Raw genomic sequence first — 11,747 nt, forward strand, 5'->3', positions numbered from 1 at the left:
GCGATGTGTACTCGACATTCATTTCGGCCATAACTCAAGCGAGCTAAAGAAAATAAACAAAACCGTTCGGCGATTGCACAAGGGTAGGACCGGGTGCGTCCTACACTTGGTGACACCATTCGACGGTTTGATGTCGGGGAGGCGCCACTATAGGCTGCCCAGCGTTGGCGGACGGTTGTAATTGCAGGTTGAAAGTGAAACTGTGTGATCTGATTGATGATCGCCATACTTAATCGATTGAAAGCTAGCGATAATCGCAAGAGTTACCCATTCACAATCACAGAGACGAGCGCCGAGGGACGGATGATACTTTACCGTGGGCTTGCGCCAGAGCAACGGAACGACTTCTTCGGACAAGCTACCGTCACGACCATGGTGCACCGCAGCGCGCCACATCACATTAACTCGACCTACGTAGCCCAAAGCATACCAATGTTTCGCAATGCAAGGTGAGCCCCGGTGCATCTGTGAGTTCAGGTGGCAGGCAGATGCTAAATCATCGGTTTATCGATGACTCTTCCCCCTGCCAGCACCAGGATAAGGACGTACCGGATTGGCAGTGGTCGCCACAAGGTGGATCTTCACTTCCAACTAATCACCACCAACCGCTTCAACCAGCGCTTGCAGGGCTGGTACTCGTACTCGCTACCACTGTTTCACGAGCAGTAAGTTTGCTACAGATGTATTATACGGGCTGCTATTAATTTGTTTTGTTCCAATACTTTGTCAAACATCCTTTCCCACTGCAGTCTCACCATGTACATTCACTACATCCATCTAAGCTATCATGAGCAATCGTCGCAAATTTTAAGTATCGTCCTGCTCCCGTTCGCACTGCTGGGATTGTTGTTATGTCTCTCCTTGCTGTTGACATTACGCACGGGCAACTTTTACCGCAGCGACCGCAACCAATCCCGTCCGGTTTCGTTTATCGACACGCTTATCTGGATGGTGGGTGTTTTAGCGCAGCAGGGCAGTATCATCCGTCCAAATTCATCGTCCAGCATGGTCATCATCCTGGTAGCGCTTTACATGTCCGCAATCATCTACTGCTCCTACCTGACGAAGATTGCCTCGCTGCTCTCGGTGGACGCGAGCGTGGATCTTGATCTGCAAACGGTGCTTTCAGCAGGACAGTATCAGATCGGTTTCGTAGGCAACAATACGTCGGACGAAACTGTTATCCAGGTACGCATGGGCTGCGAGCTGATAATGGGCTGTGCATAACCGGTTTTTTTTGTATCGTAACATTTCCATACCGGAAATTTAGTGCCTACTGTTAGATCGAGCTAGAAGGTCAAAATGGTTTCGTTGGGAGTGAAGTAATGGTTTCTCCAAAATGTTTCCGTTTTTTCGGCTTCTAGTAGCGCTGTGTTTGGGCCTGTTTTTTCGGATGGTGTGATTGCGGATAGCGAGGTTAGCTCTTTACGATTCTTCGTACAAACCAATTAAATTCCGAAAAACTAAATAAAATGTACCTGTAAGAGTTTTAGAACGGTTTTACTGAGGTCATCAGATACTTAAGATACATTTGGTGATGTGAATTGTTTATTGTCCACAAACAGACCAATTCCTTGGCAAACGTGTTTCAAACGGCTTAGTCACTGTACATATAACCGTTTATAAAAAGCATTATTTGTGATAATTTTTTTTTTAATTTGTTTTTGTTCTGTTTGTTTGTTTTGTTCAATTTGGTTACTTAAATTTACGCTTCAATTACAAGATTTCATTTTATGTTTGTTTGTTTGCGGCAGAGTGTATTTCTTTTATTTACCTATTTGATTATCCTTGAATACGGTTAATGACCGTTTGGTGACAACGCTTCTTATTTACTATAGCAATGCATTTTAGCCTGGTAATTTGGCTTAATGCCGACTATACTCAGTTATTAATTCACCAGTAGTTTAGTTCGACTTAACAACATGCCCGTCATGGGTTCAAGCCTCGAACAGACCGTGCTCATATGCGTAGGACTGACTAACCTGCTATGTGTAATCAGTAAGTGGTACAGGCAGGTCTTGACCGAAAAACAGTTGCAGAGTTTAGTTCAAGAGCTGACTAATCGCTTTATGTAATTTTCTTTCTTTATTAAATTTAGTTTTCTTTTTGAATGATAGTGACGATGTAAACGAATGATGTAAACGAAGCCGGTTATATAAATTATATGAATCAGTGACAGGTAAAGTTGGCTAAAAACCGGAGACGGCTCCAATCCGACTCCGTTAATTTCGGAATCGACTCCGGAAGTTGAGGTCCGCCCAGCATTATCCAGAGTCGTTCGGAATCGTCCAGAATCGCCCGGAGTTGTCCGGAGTCGCTCGAAGTCGGCCGGAGTCGGAGTCGTTCCGATTCGTCCGGATTCAGTTGGAGTCGAAGTCGTCCGGAGTCTAACGGCAGTGAAAAATAATATAAAAACACAGCGGAATGAAATGTCTGATCACTAGCACATTGCACCGGACAACTTCTGTTGACTCCAACCGACTCAGATTCCGGTCGACTCTGATGTACTCTGGACGACTCCGAGTGACTCCGACTCCGGTCGACTCCGAACGACTCCATACGACTCTGACACCATACGACTTCGGGTGACTCCGGACAACCCCGAACGACTCTGGACGAATCCTAACGACTCCGAACGACTCCGACTCTGGCCAATTCCGTACGACTCCGAACGATTCCGAATGACTTCCAACGACACCGAACGATTCCGAACTGACTCCGGTTGGAACTAGTGGTTCAGATTTTGCCGGAGTCGGAATCGGACTTACAATAGCTGGAGTCGGATCGGAGTCGTGGGTGCTCTCTAAAGAGCACAACACTATTATGAACCCTGCATAGCATCCCAGCATGATTAAACGTCTGTTTGTATATTACACCCAAAATTTGGTTTAACACACGTGATCAAACGACGCGATCAACGATCAAGCATCATGTCGAGTGTTCACGGACAGCTGACTGCGTGTATTGCGTACCCAATTCGCACTAGAGCAATCTGTCCAAACGATTAAACCGTTGAATGGGCACACGACTAGCGCAGGGGGGCAAAACTTTCGAACAGCGTTGTCACGCGTGAAACGTTTCGCTCGTTTGATAGTTTGTGCTTTTTCTTTTGGTTCAACCGCATAGAAACGATACGATCCAGTGATGAACGAGATTATGCGACGGATGGTGCAGAACAGTTCAATATACTCGCTATCCCACGAACATGCGTTGCACCGCGTACTTACCACGAAATATGTACTGATTGGCAATGTGGGAAGTGTGCGCAAGGCGATGCAAACTCTAGACGAGCAGCAAAACTGTAACGTACGTATCCGATGGGTGTGATAATGTTTTATATGCGTAAAAGAAGAAAAAGAAAGTAATACCTATCCTCTTTCAATTTGAACAGATCACGGAAATAGAGCTAACAGGAATCGAGCAGATGATTGCACTGCAAATGCCATCGTTCTACGCGTACCGCAAAATCATCCATTATGAGTAAGTGTAGCGGCAGTCGGCGTGAGATACACAATTTATGAGTTTCCTTCTTTTTTTGAGTCACAGAATTTTACGATATTATTCAAACGGCGTAAGACATCGGCTTGGATTAGGAACTATTCCGTCCCGCAGAATGTGCGTTCCAAACAAGCAGTTTTACCGGATCACCTTGTGCAACATTACTGTGCATCTGTACTTGCTAAAAGTGGGTTTCACACTAGCAGCCATTTTGGTGTGTTTCGAATTGTTGTATAATCACGTAAAGAAGTTTAAACAAAACAAGGCACGAAAATTCAAGGGGTAAAGTATGAAAGTATTTGTTGCGAATACAACCTACCAACAATTACGGAATGTGCCATTTTGTATGTCTCACACATAAATGCTAGACGGCCTGTTAGTGGCCAGATTTGTAACACTGTTTTTACTACTTTTGATCGTTTTTGTCACGCATATTCAGTTTGCAGCACCGCAAATAGAAAGGTGAGGAAAAATGTGTGTTCAGTGGATGAAAGGAGAACATCGTTTGAGCGAGTTTTATTTGATTTCGTAATGATGCGTAATGAAATGTGAAGAACCTTTGCTACAAATTAACAACATCTATGAAGTTTTAGAAAAAAAAAACAAAACACAAATGCACAACCTATTCGCTAAGTGTTTGACATTCACATAAAAATAAAACAATATTATCTGTTTCTTCTAGCAGCACCAGCTCAATTTGGTTTTGTTTTTATTTCACAACTATAAAGTCACCCTCCGAAAAACAAAAAAAAGATCATCTAACGTTTGTCTGTGCCCGGGGACCCCGTTTCCGGTACGCTTTTTGTTTTCCACGCACCTCGATCAGCCAGTGTGTGCGAATTGCAACCATAGCTCTGGTGGTATATATGCATTTTCATCATCAAACGGCGTCGCACTGAACCTTGAGCACGCGCTGATCAGGACCAAGCGGAAACGGTACAATTGTCGCGCAGGCCGAAGAAGCGGAGAGAGGAGAAGAAGAAATGTGGAGTAAACGGCCCCCCATTCTCCTCCTAGCAAATAAATTATTCATCAACCGACCGTTTTTGCGGACAAGCGGGAGACAGTAGAGACAAGCTTAGCAAAAACTGTAACAGTGGTCAACGCCCGTACTCTGGCGCCCCAGAAGACCAATAAGAGCGGGGGCGGGAAGGGGTCGCTAGTGCAGTCGCTCCGTTTCGAGGTAGTGTTCGCGCTTCAGATTGCACATCTCCTCGGCTCCCGCCTGCTTCAGACACTCCACGATCGGTCTGCCACTGTCCACCGCCATCGTGAGCCCCCGCTTCACTGCCTCCGTCGTGATGGTTTGCAGCTTGGTCGCCTGCCCGATCGCGGCGAAGATGCGAATGAATGCGGTGGTGCAGCCCGATCCTGAAAGTGGTTCCAAAAGAAAGGATAACATCGGTAGAAAAAAAAAACCCTGACCGATCGAAGCAACACGACCACTTACCGTAGTTGCCGAACTCGCCGCTCTGGTAGTCGAACGGTAGCAGGTAGTGGTACTGCGGCCAGTAGCTCTTCGTCACCAAGAACACCATATTCGAGTCCGACTGCTTGTGGTTTTTGTCTAGACCCCAGACAAAGTGAGCCGAATTGATGAGCCAGGCCACGTTCAGCACGACCAGGTAGCGGAGCGAGAACGCGACAAAGATGGCCGCCTGCACGGTGTCGCCCCAGTACTCGAGCGGGGCATTGATCGGCAGCAGCACGAACAGCACCAGATACATCGCCCAGTAGAAGCGGCGCTGGAACATCACAATGCCGTCCGCCTCGAGATCGCTCATGTCAACGGCGGCCAGCAGCTGCTCCTGCCGCGGGCTTAGCTTGCGTATGTTGGCGAATACCTGCGCGTGCATAAAGTCCTTGTCGCTGTAGTACGGATCGTCGACGGTGCGGAACTTTTCGTGGTGCAGCCGGTGCATGCGCACCCAGTCGTAGATCGAGCCCTGGCAAGCAAGACGAGAAAAGAGAAGAAAACAACACACATAAACACACAATGAGCTTTGCGGTCGAGCTTTTGAAGGCAGCTTTTCGAGCAGTCGAGCAGTGCAGATCGTTTGCCGAAGCGTTCGGAAGCGTTACGCGTTACCTGTCCGGCAAGTGTTTGGCAGATCATCAGCGTGAAGCGCAGCAGGGCCGTGGCCTCGTACGTCCTATGCGCCCATAGACGGTGGGCCCCGGCCGTAACGCCCAAGATGCCGAACAATGTGAGCAAGAATGCTGGCAGAGAAAATAGAAAGAAAATTATTAAATTAACGCTACCAAAAATGGATCTGCTTTTGAGGTTTCGCGCCTGCGGCGCTACACTTACTGAAGACACACGTTATCAGTGAGGTGTGAGAAAATAAAACGAAAATTCCGTACACGCCGAGAATGTTGAGATGGATGTAGAACAGCACCGACGGCCAGCTGGCCTCTCGCTTCGTATCCCTCGAGGAGGAACTGACACTGGCTGTTTCGGTGGGCTGGGGCGGTTGGTCCGGTTTCGTCGCCCCGTCACCGCTCGGCTGCTGCGCTTTCAGGTGCTCCGCACTCGGGGCAAAGTTTTCATTATGATCGGCCATTGTGGATGCGATTGCCGGTGGTGCTCGTGTGTGTGTGTTTGGAGTACGTTAGTTTTTGGTGTCTGCAAGAAAAACAACGCAAAGTTCGTTAGTGTTATCTACGCACTGCGACCGAGAGACAGGAAAGTCAATTGCGAGCCAATGCCATCGGTAATGCTCGCAGTGGCTCCAACGAAAGCACTGGGAAAAATACACGTAAAAGCAGAGGGGGGAAATAAATCATTACACCATCACCAGGCCATGTGGCACGAGGCACACGCGGAGTTATGGATCGTGAAGTTTTACAACTGCTCCGGATACAAATTGTGTGCCGCGTGCCGAAAACATTGCCCTCAGATGGCGGCTGATGACGACACCGACGGTCGTCCCGAACCGACTTGCGCTCGCGAAGGTCACCGCGAAGGGGCTTGTAAAAGACAATTGTAAAGGATTGAACATTGAGCGCTTCCCTTCGGCTTTACGACCGGTCTCGGTGCGGTGAAGAATTCGAGTCCTTTCACTTTCTGTCCCTGTGATGACCGTGATAAGCTGATGGATTGCATTGCAGCACGACAAAAGGTGCAACGATCCCCGCTGTCCGTCGGGATGGGAGCGGTAGACAATTTCAGTTGATTACACCGTCCTGCGGCAGGCGGATACACGCTGACCTCGAGCGGTATCTTCGATGGTGTGAAGGACACACAAACACGTATCGGTCCGCTAAGGTTAGACTTTAGAACCAAAGACTCGCAATGGGCATTTTTAATGGGGCCCGTTTTGGTAGGAAAACGATTTACCCTAATGAAACCGTCATGGTGACAACAGCGGAAGGCTAAAAGGTTAATCGTATGTAAAGCCAAACTCCAAAACCGTCGTACGTTCGAGGTTTTCTACCGATAGCCTCCAAGAAATGGCGATCGTCACCATCGTCAGCTTCAGGCGTACTTGAACTTGCGCACACCGGTGAGCAAAAACTTAATTAAATATGCAAACACGCAGGCCAGCGACGCAAGCTGCCCCAGTGAAACCTTTGGCTGTTACTTCATTTAGTGAGCGAAATAAAAAAAATGTTCTGTGCGATTCTCAAACCACCTGTACGTTGGGCGTTCCGGAAGGAACCAGAAAGGAACTGACAATCATCGACGTAGCGGATTGCGTGGCATGCGTTTGATGCGACCACACTCCTAATCAATAAGTGGGTTTGTTTGCGACAGCACGTGTATTGAGCGCCTCGCATCGTCACCGGTCAAACTGGTTTACCCGAGCGTTAGAAAGAAACTTAGAATTGTTTTTTCTTTACGTTTTTTCTCCAGTTTTATGTTGGCAGTTATGCGAAAACACACACCCAGAACCCTGTTTGGTGTCTGTGTTTGGTGCAGGTTCGATGACATTGCCAACGGGTCCAGCCGACGTCATATTGTTCAACATAATCTAAAGCAGTCTGGTGAGCCACTCACGAGGTGCGTTTTATATGTCTGAGTGAAAATTTCTATGCTAAAATGTTACCCCCCAAAGCATAAGGTCACTCGAAAACATCACCACATGATACGCACGAGCGTATTATACGCAGCACGCACATCAAGGGTTAATCTTAGAATGGAACAAACACAAAATCTCACTGCACTGCAGCAATCGTAATTAGAATTGTAATGAACACACGCACACACACATGCACCCGCGAGCTTAATTGACCTTCTCCCGTGGCCCCGATCGCTTCTGCCAGTCATGGAGCGTACGAGCAAGCAGCTACTACGATGAATTGTTAACAATTTTCCCGACCCCGCCGGGTCTACGACGGGCGGAAAATGATAATCCCACACGCAAACGTTTTTTACGCACAGATCTAGCAGTGTTATAATCAGCTGGGAAAGCAAAACGAACAATTGTAGATGTATCTCAACTGAGCCGTTTGATTTCCGAAACCGACGAGCCGACCGACTAACTTTCTTTCCGAAATCAGATGATGCAATGGTGAACCGCGGTCGGTAGCAATTGTTCTTCCATTACTGTTCTCGTCTGTTTACATAACGACCTAATTACCTAACAAAAGTACCAACTGTGAAACATTTTAAGTGCAGCTAAAAGAGTGGGTCAGCTTGCAAACCTTGCCGACGGGTACGGGTTTTAATGGGTGGTTTAGTTTTGTCGTAAAATATGTCTCAACGGCCTTCTACCGCTCGGTTGCGTACAGGACGCTCAAGGTTGTAATACCCGTGCGTATGGAGATCGGGCAAGATCGTGGCACCAAGAAGTTGTCCTTAAAATTACGACACCTAGTGCGTTGAAGGTGTATAAGCAGCCGGTTCGCTGTTCGGTTTCGGCGAGCACCTTGCTGTCACGGACAGGAAGCACAGATGGAGGAAAATAAAGAAACGCTAAACTCCGTGCTAACCTTGAAATGTTGTGACGCTTAAGACACGACACACGAGACGAGCTTATTCACGCAGCTCGGTGATAAGTGGCCTGATTAGTGCGGCAATATTTGTTTGTGGCTTTGTCTGTTAATAGTTTCTCTGTTTTTTTGTTTCGTACGCCCTAATTAAGCGGCGGAAATAGATATTTCCAGATGGAGCCATGAGTTAAAGCGCAATAGATCACCCGTTGAACACTTTCGCCTTGTGCAGAATGTTTATCGCAGTTCGGTTTCAGCGATTTTGCGAATAATTTAGTTCCAATGCAAAACCGCTTTCGGTGTCGCAACGCACGTGCAAAAGGCTCGTATTAATTGCCCAGCAAGGAGGTTTATACGCATGAGGACAACATCACACCCCAGTGTGAAGATCGACATTAAACATCTTGCGCGATCGCTAACCGGCGAGTGTGAATGATTTGAGAGTGTTATAATGCAGCAGATTTCGTCTCGGGGGAAGAAGATGTCCACTGTATGGTTTATAGCTCAACGTCGTGGTTGGGTAGCTGACACCTGATCACACCTGATCGAGCCGGCCGAATAGCGATGTTGCGAAGAGAAGATCGCCGCATGTTCCTAGTCACACATACACACAGAAACACACAAACACGCACACAAGCAAACATTTGCACATCATTCGGGTTCGTCGTCTACAATCGATCGGTCAACTCCACTTCCTTACGGCTAATTTAAATTCACTCACATGAACACAGGGCTCGCAGGGGTGATGCTGTTTTCTATCTCCACCCTGCTCTTCTAATGCTGACGCTTCCTTGTGTCGTCAAACGGTGGCACCACGCTCGCTTCTATTTTCCCCTCTTTCTCGGTCTCTCTCTCTCTCTCTATCGCTCGATCGACCGGCTAATGTTTATCCGCTAAACGCAGCGACCGTTTGGCTAGAGGCAGATGACAATCACGAAGTGATATTCTACGAATTCCATCCGCTGGTTCGTCGTCTGTGCAGCGCGCAAGTCACCGTTCCGTTGAGCCACCGCGCTCTGGACAGCAGAGCGAGCGCACATGCGCCTATATATTATTTTCAATGCGGATGCGTCGTGGAAAGTCCCGTCGGACGGCAGGCAAACGCGCAAAACGCTTCACACGCTGACTCGGACCACCGGTTAAGGGGCATAAATCCACACCACACATACACAAACACACAAACGCACGCAGGCACACACTGCGAGAGCTCCGTACTGGTCGAGTGCTCGATAGCGAATAACCGTCAGCCGCGGTGCGATCGTTGGATTATTGCGAGCGAACCCCCTGTCGAGCGTGTGGGGCGGGATGGTGGGGTACCGGGTGCGGTGGAAAACAGAGCTACCTAGACGGAGAGTGCGTGGAGGCGGCAGCACGGCCAAGGTTGCCCTTTCGTTTCCTTTTCGGTAGGGAACAGTCCGATAAAGCGCACGGGGACAAGGTTGGGATCGAACTAAGGGAGGTTGCAGCGTCCAAAGATTCATGACGCACTGTGGCTGTACTTTTTTTTATTACATTATTAGATCAAAAAGTTATTGAGATATTAATAAACTTTAGTAAAGTGTTCGAACCATGGAACTTTCTGGAGCGTATCCGAACCGAATATTCGTACCGTTTGCTAGATAACTAGCTCATATGTTCTATTTCCGTTAGAATGTTTCATTCTTCCTACCCAGCAGTTTACAACAAAACAACCTTTTCGCATACGTCTTCACGCATTTAGCTCGTTTGCGAGCCACACCGGTAGCGTTATCGGGCGACCCGGAAAACTTGACCCCCACCGGTTCGAATGTTCTACCAGCTCAAAGTGCTTTACGCACTGTCAACACAGTCAACACGGTTGCAGCTAGGTGCGGCACCGAAATTAATTACCGAACCGTGCGTTCCGTTCCTGCCCAACCGTGACCGTGTCGTGACACACCGTGCAGCCCTTTCCCTACAGCGAAACGGCCGTCCAGCCGCGGGTGACGATCGCACCGCGAGGAATTAAAAGTCTGATGATTTTTATGCAATCAAATGTAAATATTATTCTCACTCTCCGTCCCACCAACCACCAACGCGCCATCCGATTGTAATCACACGCGCTCGGCAGCAAATGGATGCGCATTTAAGCTGCCCCACACAAATGGATCGCAAATGGGGATTTACCAGCACTTCCACGATCACGATCGGTTGCTCGGGATGCAACTGATGGTTTGAGAGCTATAGAGATGGGTGCGTTCGAAAATCCCGCCATTTTGGTTGCCTACCCCCGGAAGAGAATGTACACTCCAGGGGTAGGTGACACACTGCGTAGGGATCGCTCCGAACGGGTTACTGGACGGCCTTGCAAATTGCAATACTATCACTCCACCAAGAAGTGCTGCCAGAGAGCATAATTGTGTATGTGTTGCACCAATCGGAAACGGTCATATTTCTATCCACTCACCCGACGCGATGTAAACGTTTCTCCCGTTGTGCCCGGTATTGTGTGGGGACAGGTTCCGCCGCAGCTATTTTGTGGAGCGACTGCTGGCGCGAGACGGCGACCACTGCCGATCGAGAGCAAGCCAGATTGTGATTTGCAAGTTCAAAACCAACGCTCGGATTTCTTCGAGGACGGATCCGTGCGTAGTACGGACGGGTAGTTTGGCGCTCCTGGTGGTAGCGCAGAATGTTGTGGCGTTGTGTCTATGTGTGCGTGTGACAGAGAGAGAGAGTAGGTTTGTTTCGTTTCTTTTTACCATATTCGACACAAAACCAGATTCGTAGCGCGTGTCTAGATTCGTCTTGTGAATTTAAATATTACACTAGATCGAGGACGGCAGCATGTGCGATCTTGTTGGAGGTTTCATGGTAGAAGCTTTACCGCTTTTGTGGTTTGGAGATATTTCAGCCGTTAACCGGACTGTCATATGTATTCTGTTTGATGCAGTCTGAAGTCATGAGGAAATAAACGTTACATAATGTTTAAGGTGTCAAATTAAGGAGTTAAATAAGTCCATTCTTTCAAACGGTTGTAAGAATACGGGGACTCAAATGCTTCCTTTCTTCTCGTAAGATTATTCTTCTCTGAGTGCCTTAAACATGAGCTGTTCATTGACCCGCACAAGGATACAGAATTGTTAAGATTGCATGAGATTTAAAGTGGGTATTAATTTGAAGTTAATGAGGTGGTTTCCAATGACCGATCGATGACGACCGATAGTGCAATGATTCACCGATGAACAGTTTTTTGGTTCATTTTTAGCCAAAATTTGTCCACTGCGGGGCCGTTGAAATTTATTTTTGTTCATTTCAGAGTCATTATAGTTCATTTTGGTTTTCCTGGGTCGTGT

General features: G+C 47.7%; 1 protein-coding gene across 2 annotated transcripts; it reads right to left on the minus strand.

Annotated features, from left to right (window-relative positions):
- Nucleotides 1-4,163: 4,163 nt before the first annotated feature.
- LOC120951105 (acyl-CoA Delta-9 desaturase) lies at nt 4,164-10,979 on the minus strand. 2 transcript variants are annotated; one of them, XM_049605104.1, is made up of 5 exons: nt 10,859-10,979; nt 5,810-6,124; nt 5,588-5,718; nt 4,949-5,444; nt 4,164-4,869 (listed from the first exon to the last, which is right to left on the minus strand). In XM_049605104.1, the coding sequence occupies exons 2-5, from the start codon at nt 6,060-6,062 to the stop codon at nt 4,658-4,660; spliced, it is 1,092 nt and encodes a 363-aa protein (XP_049461061.1). In that variant the 5' UTR covers nt 6,063-6,124; nt 10,859-10,979; the 3' UTR covers nt 4,164-4,657. The 2 variants fall into 2 exon arrangements, with proteins under 2 accessions (XP_049461061.1, XP_040225570.1); XM_040369636.2 differs by lacking the exon at nt 10,859-10,979 and adding an exon at nt 9,155-9,689.
- Between the last annotated feature and the right edge of the window lie 768 nt (nt 10,980-11,747).

The sequence above is a fragment of the Anopheles coluzzii genome, chromosome 2 (assembly GCF_943734685.1).
Source record: "Anopheles coluzzii chromosome 2, AcolN3, whole genome shotgun sequence".
In the NCBI taxonomy this organism is placed as follows: Eukaryota; Metazoa; Arthropoda; class Insecta; order Diptera; family Culicidae; genus Anopheles; species Anopheles coluzzii.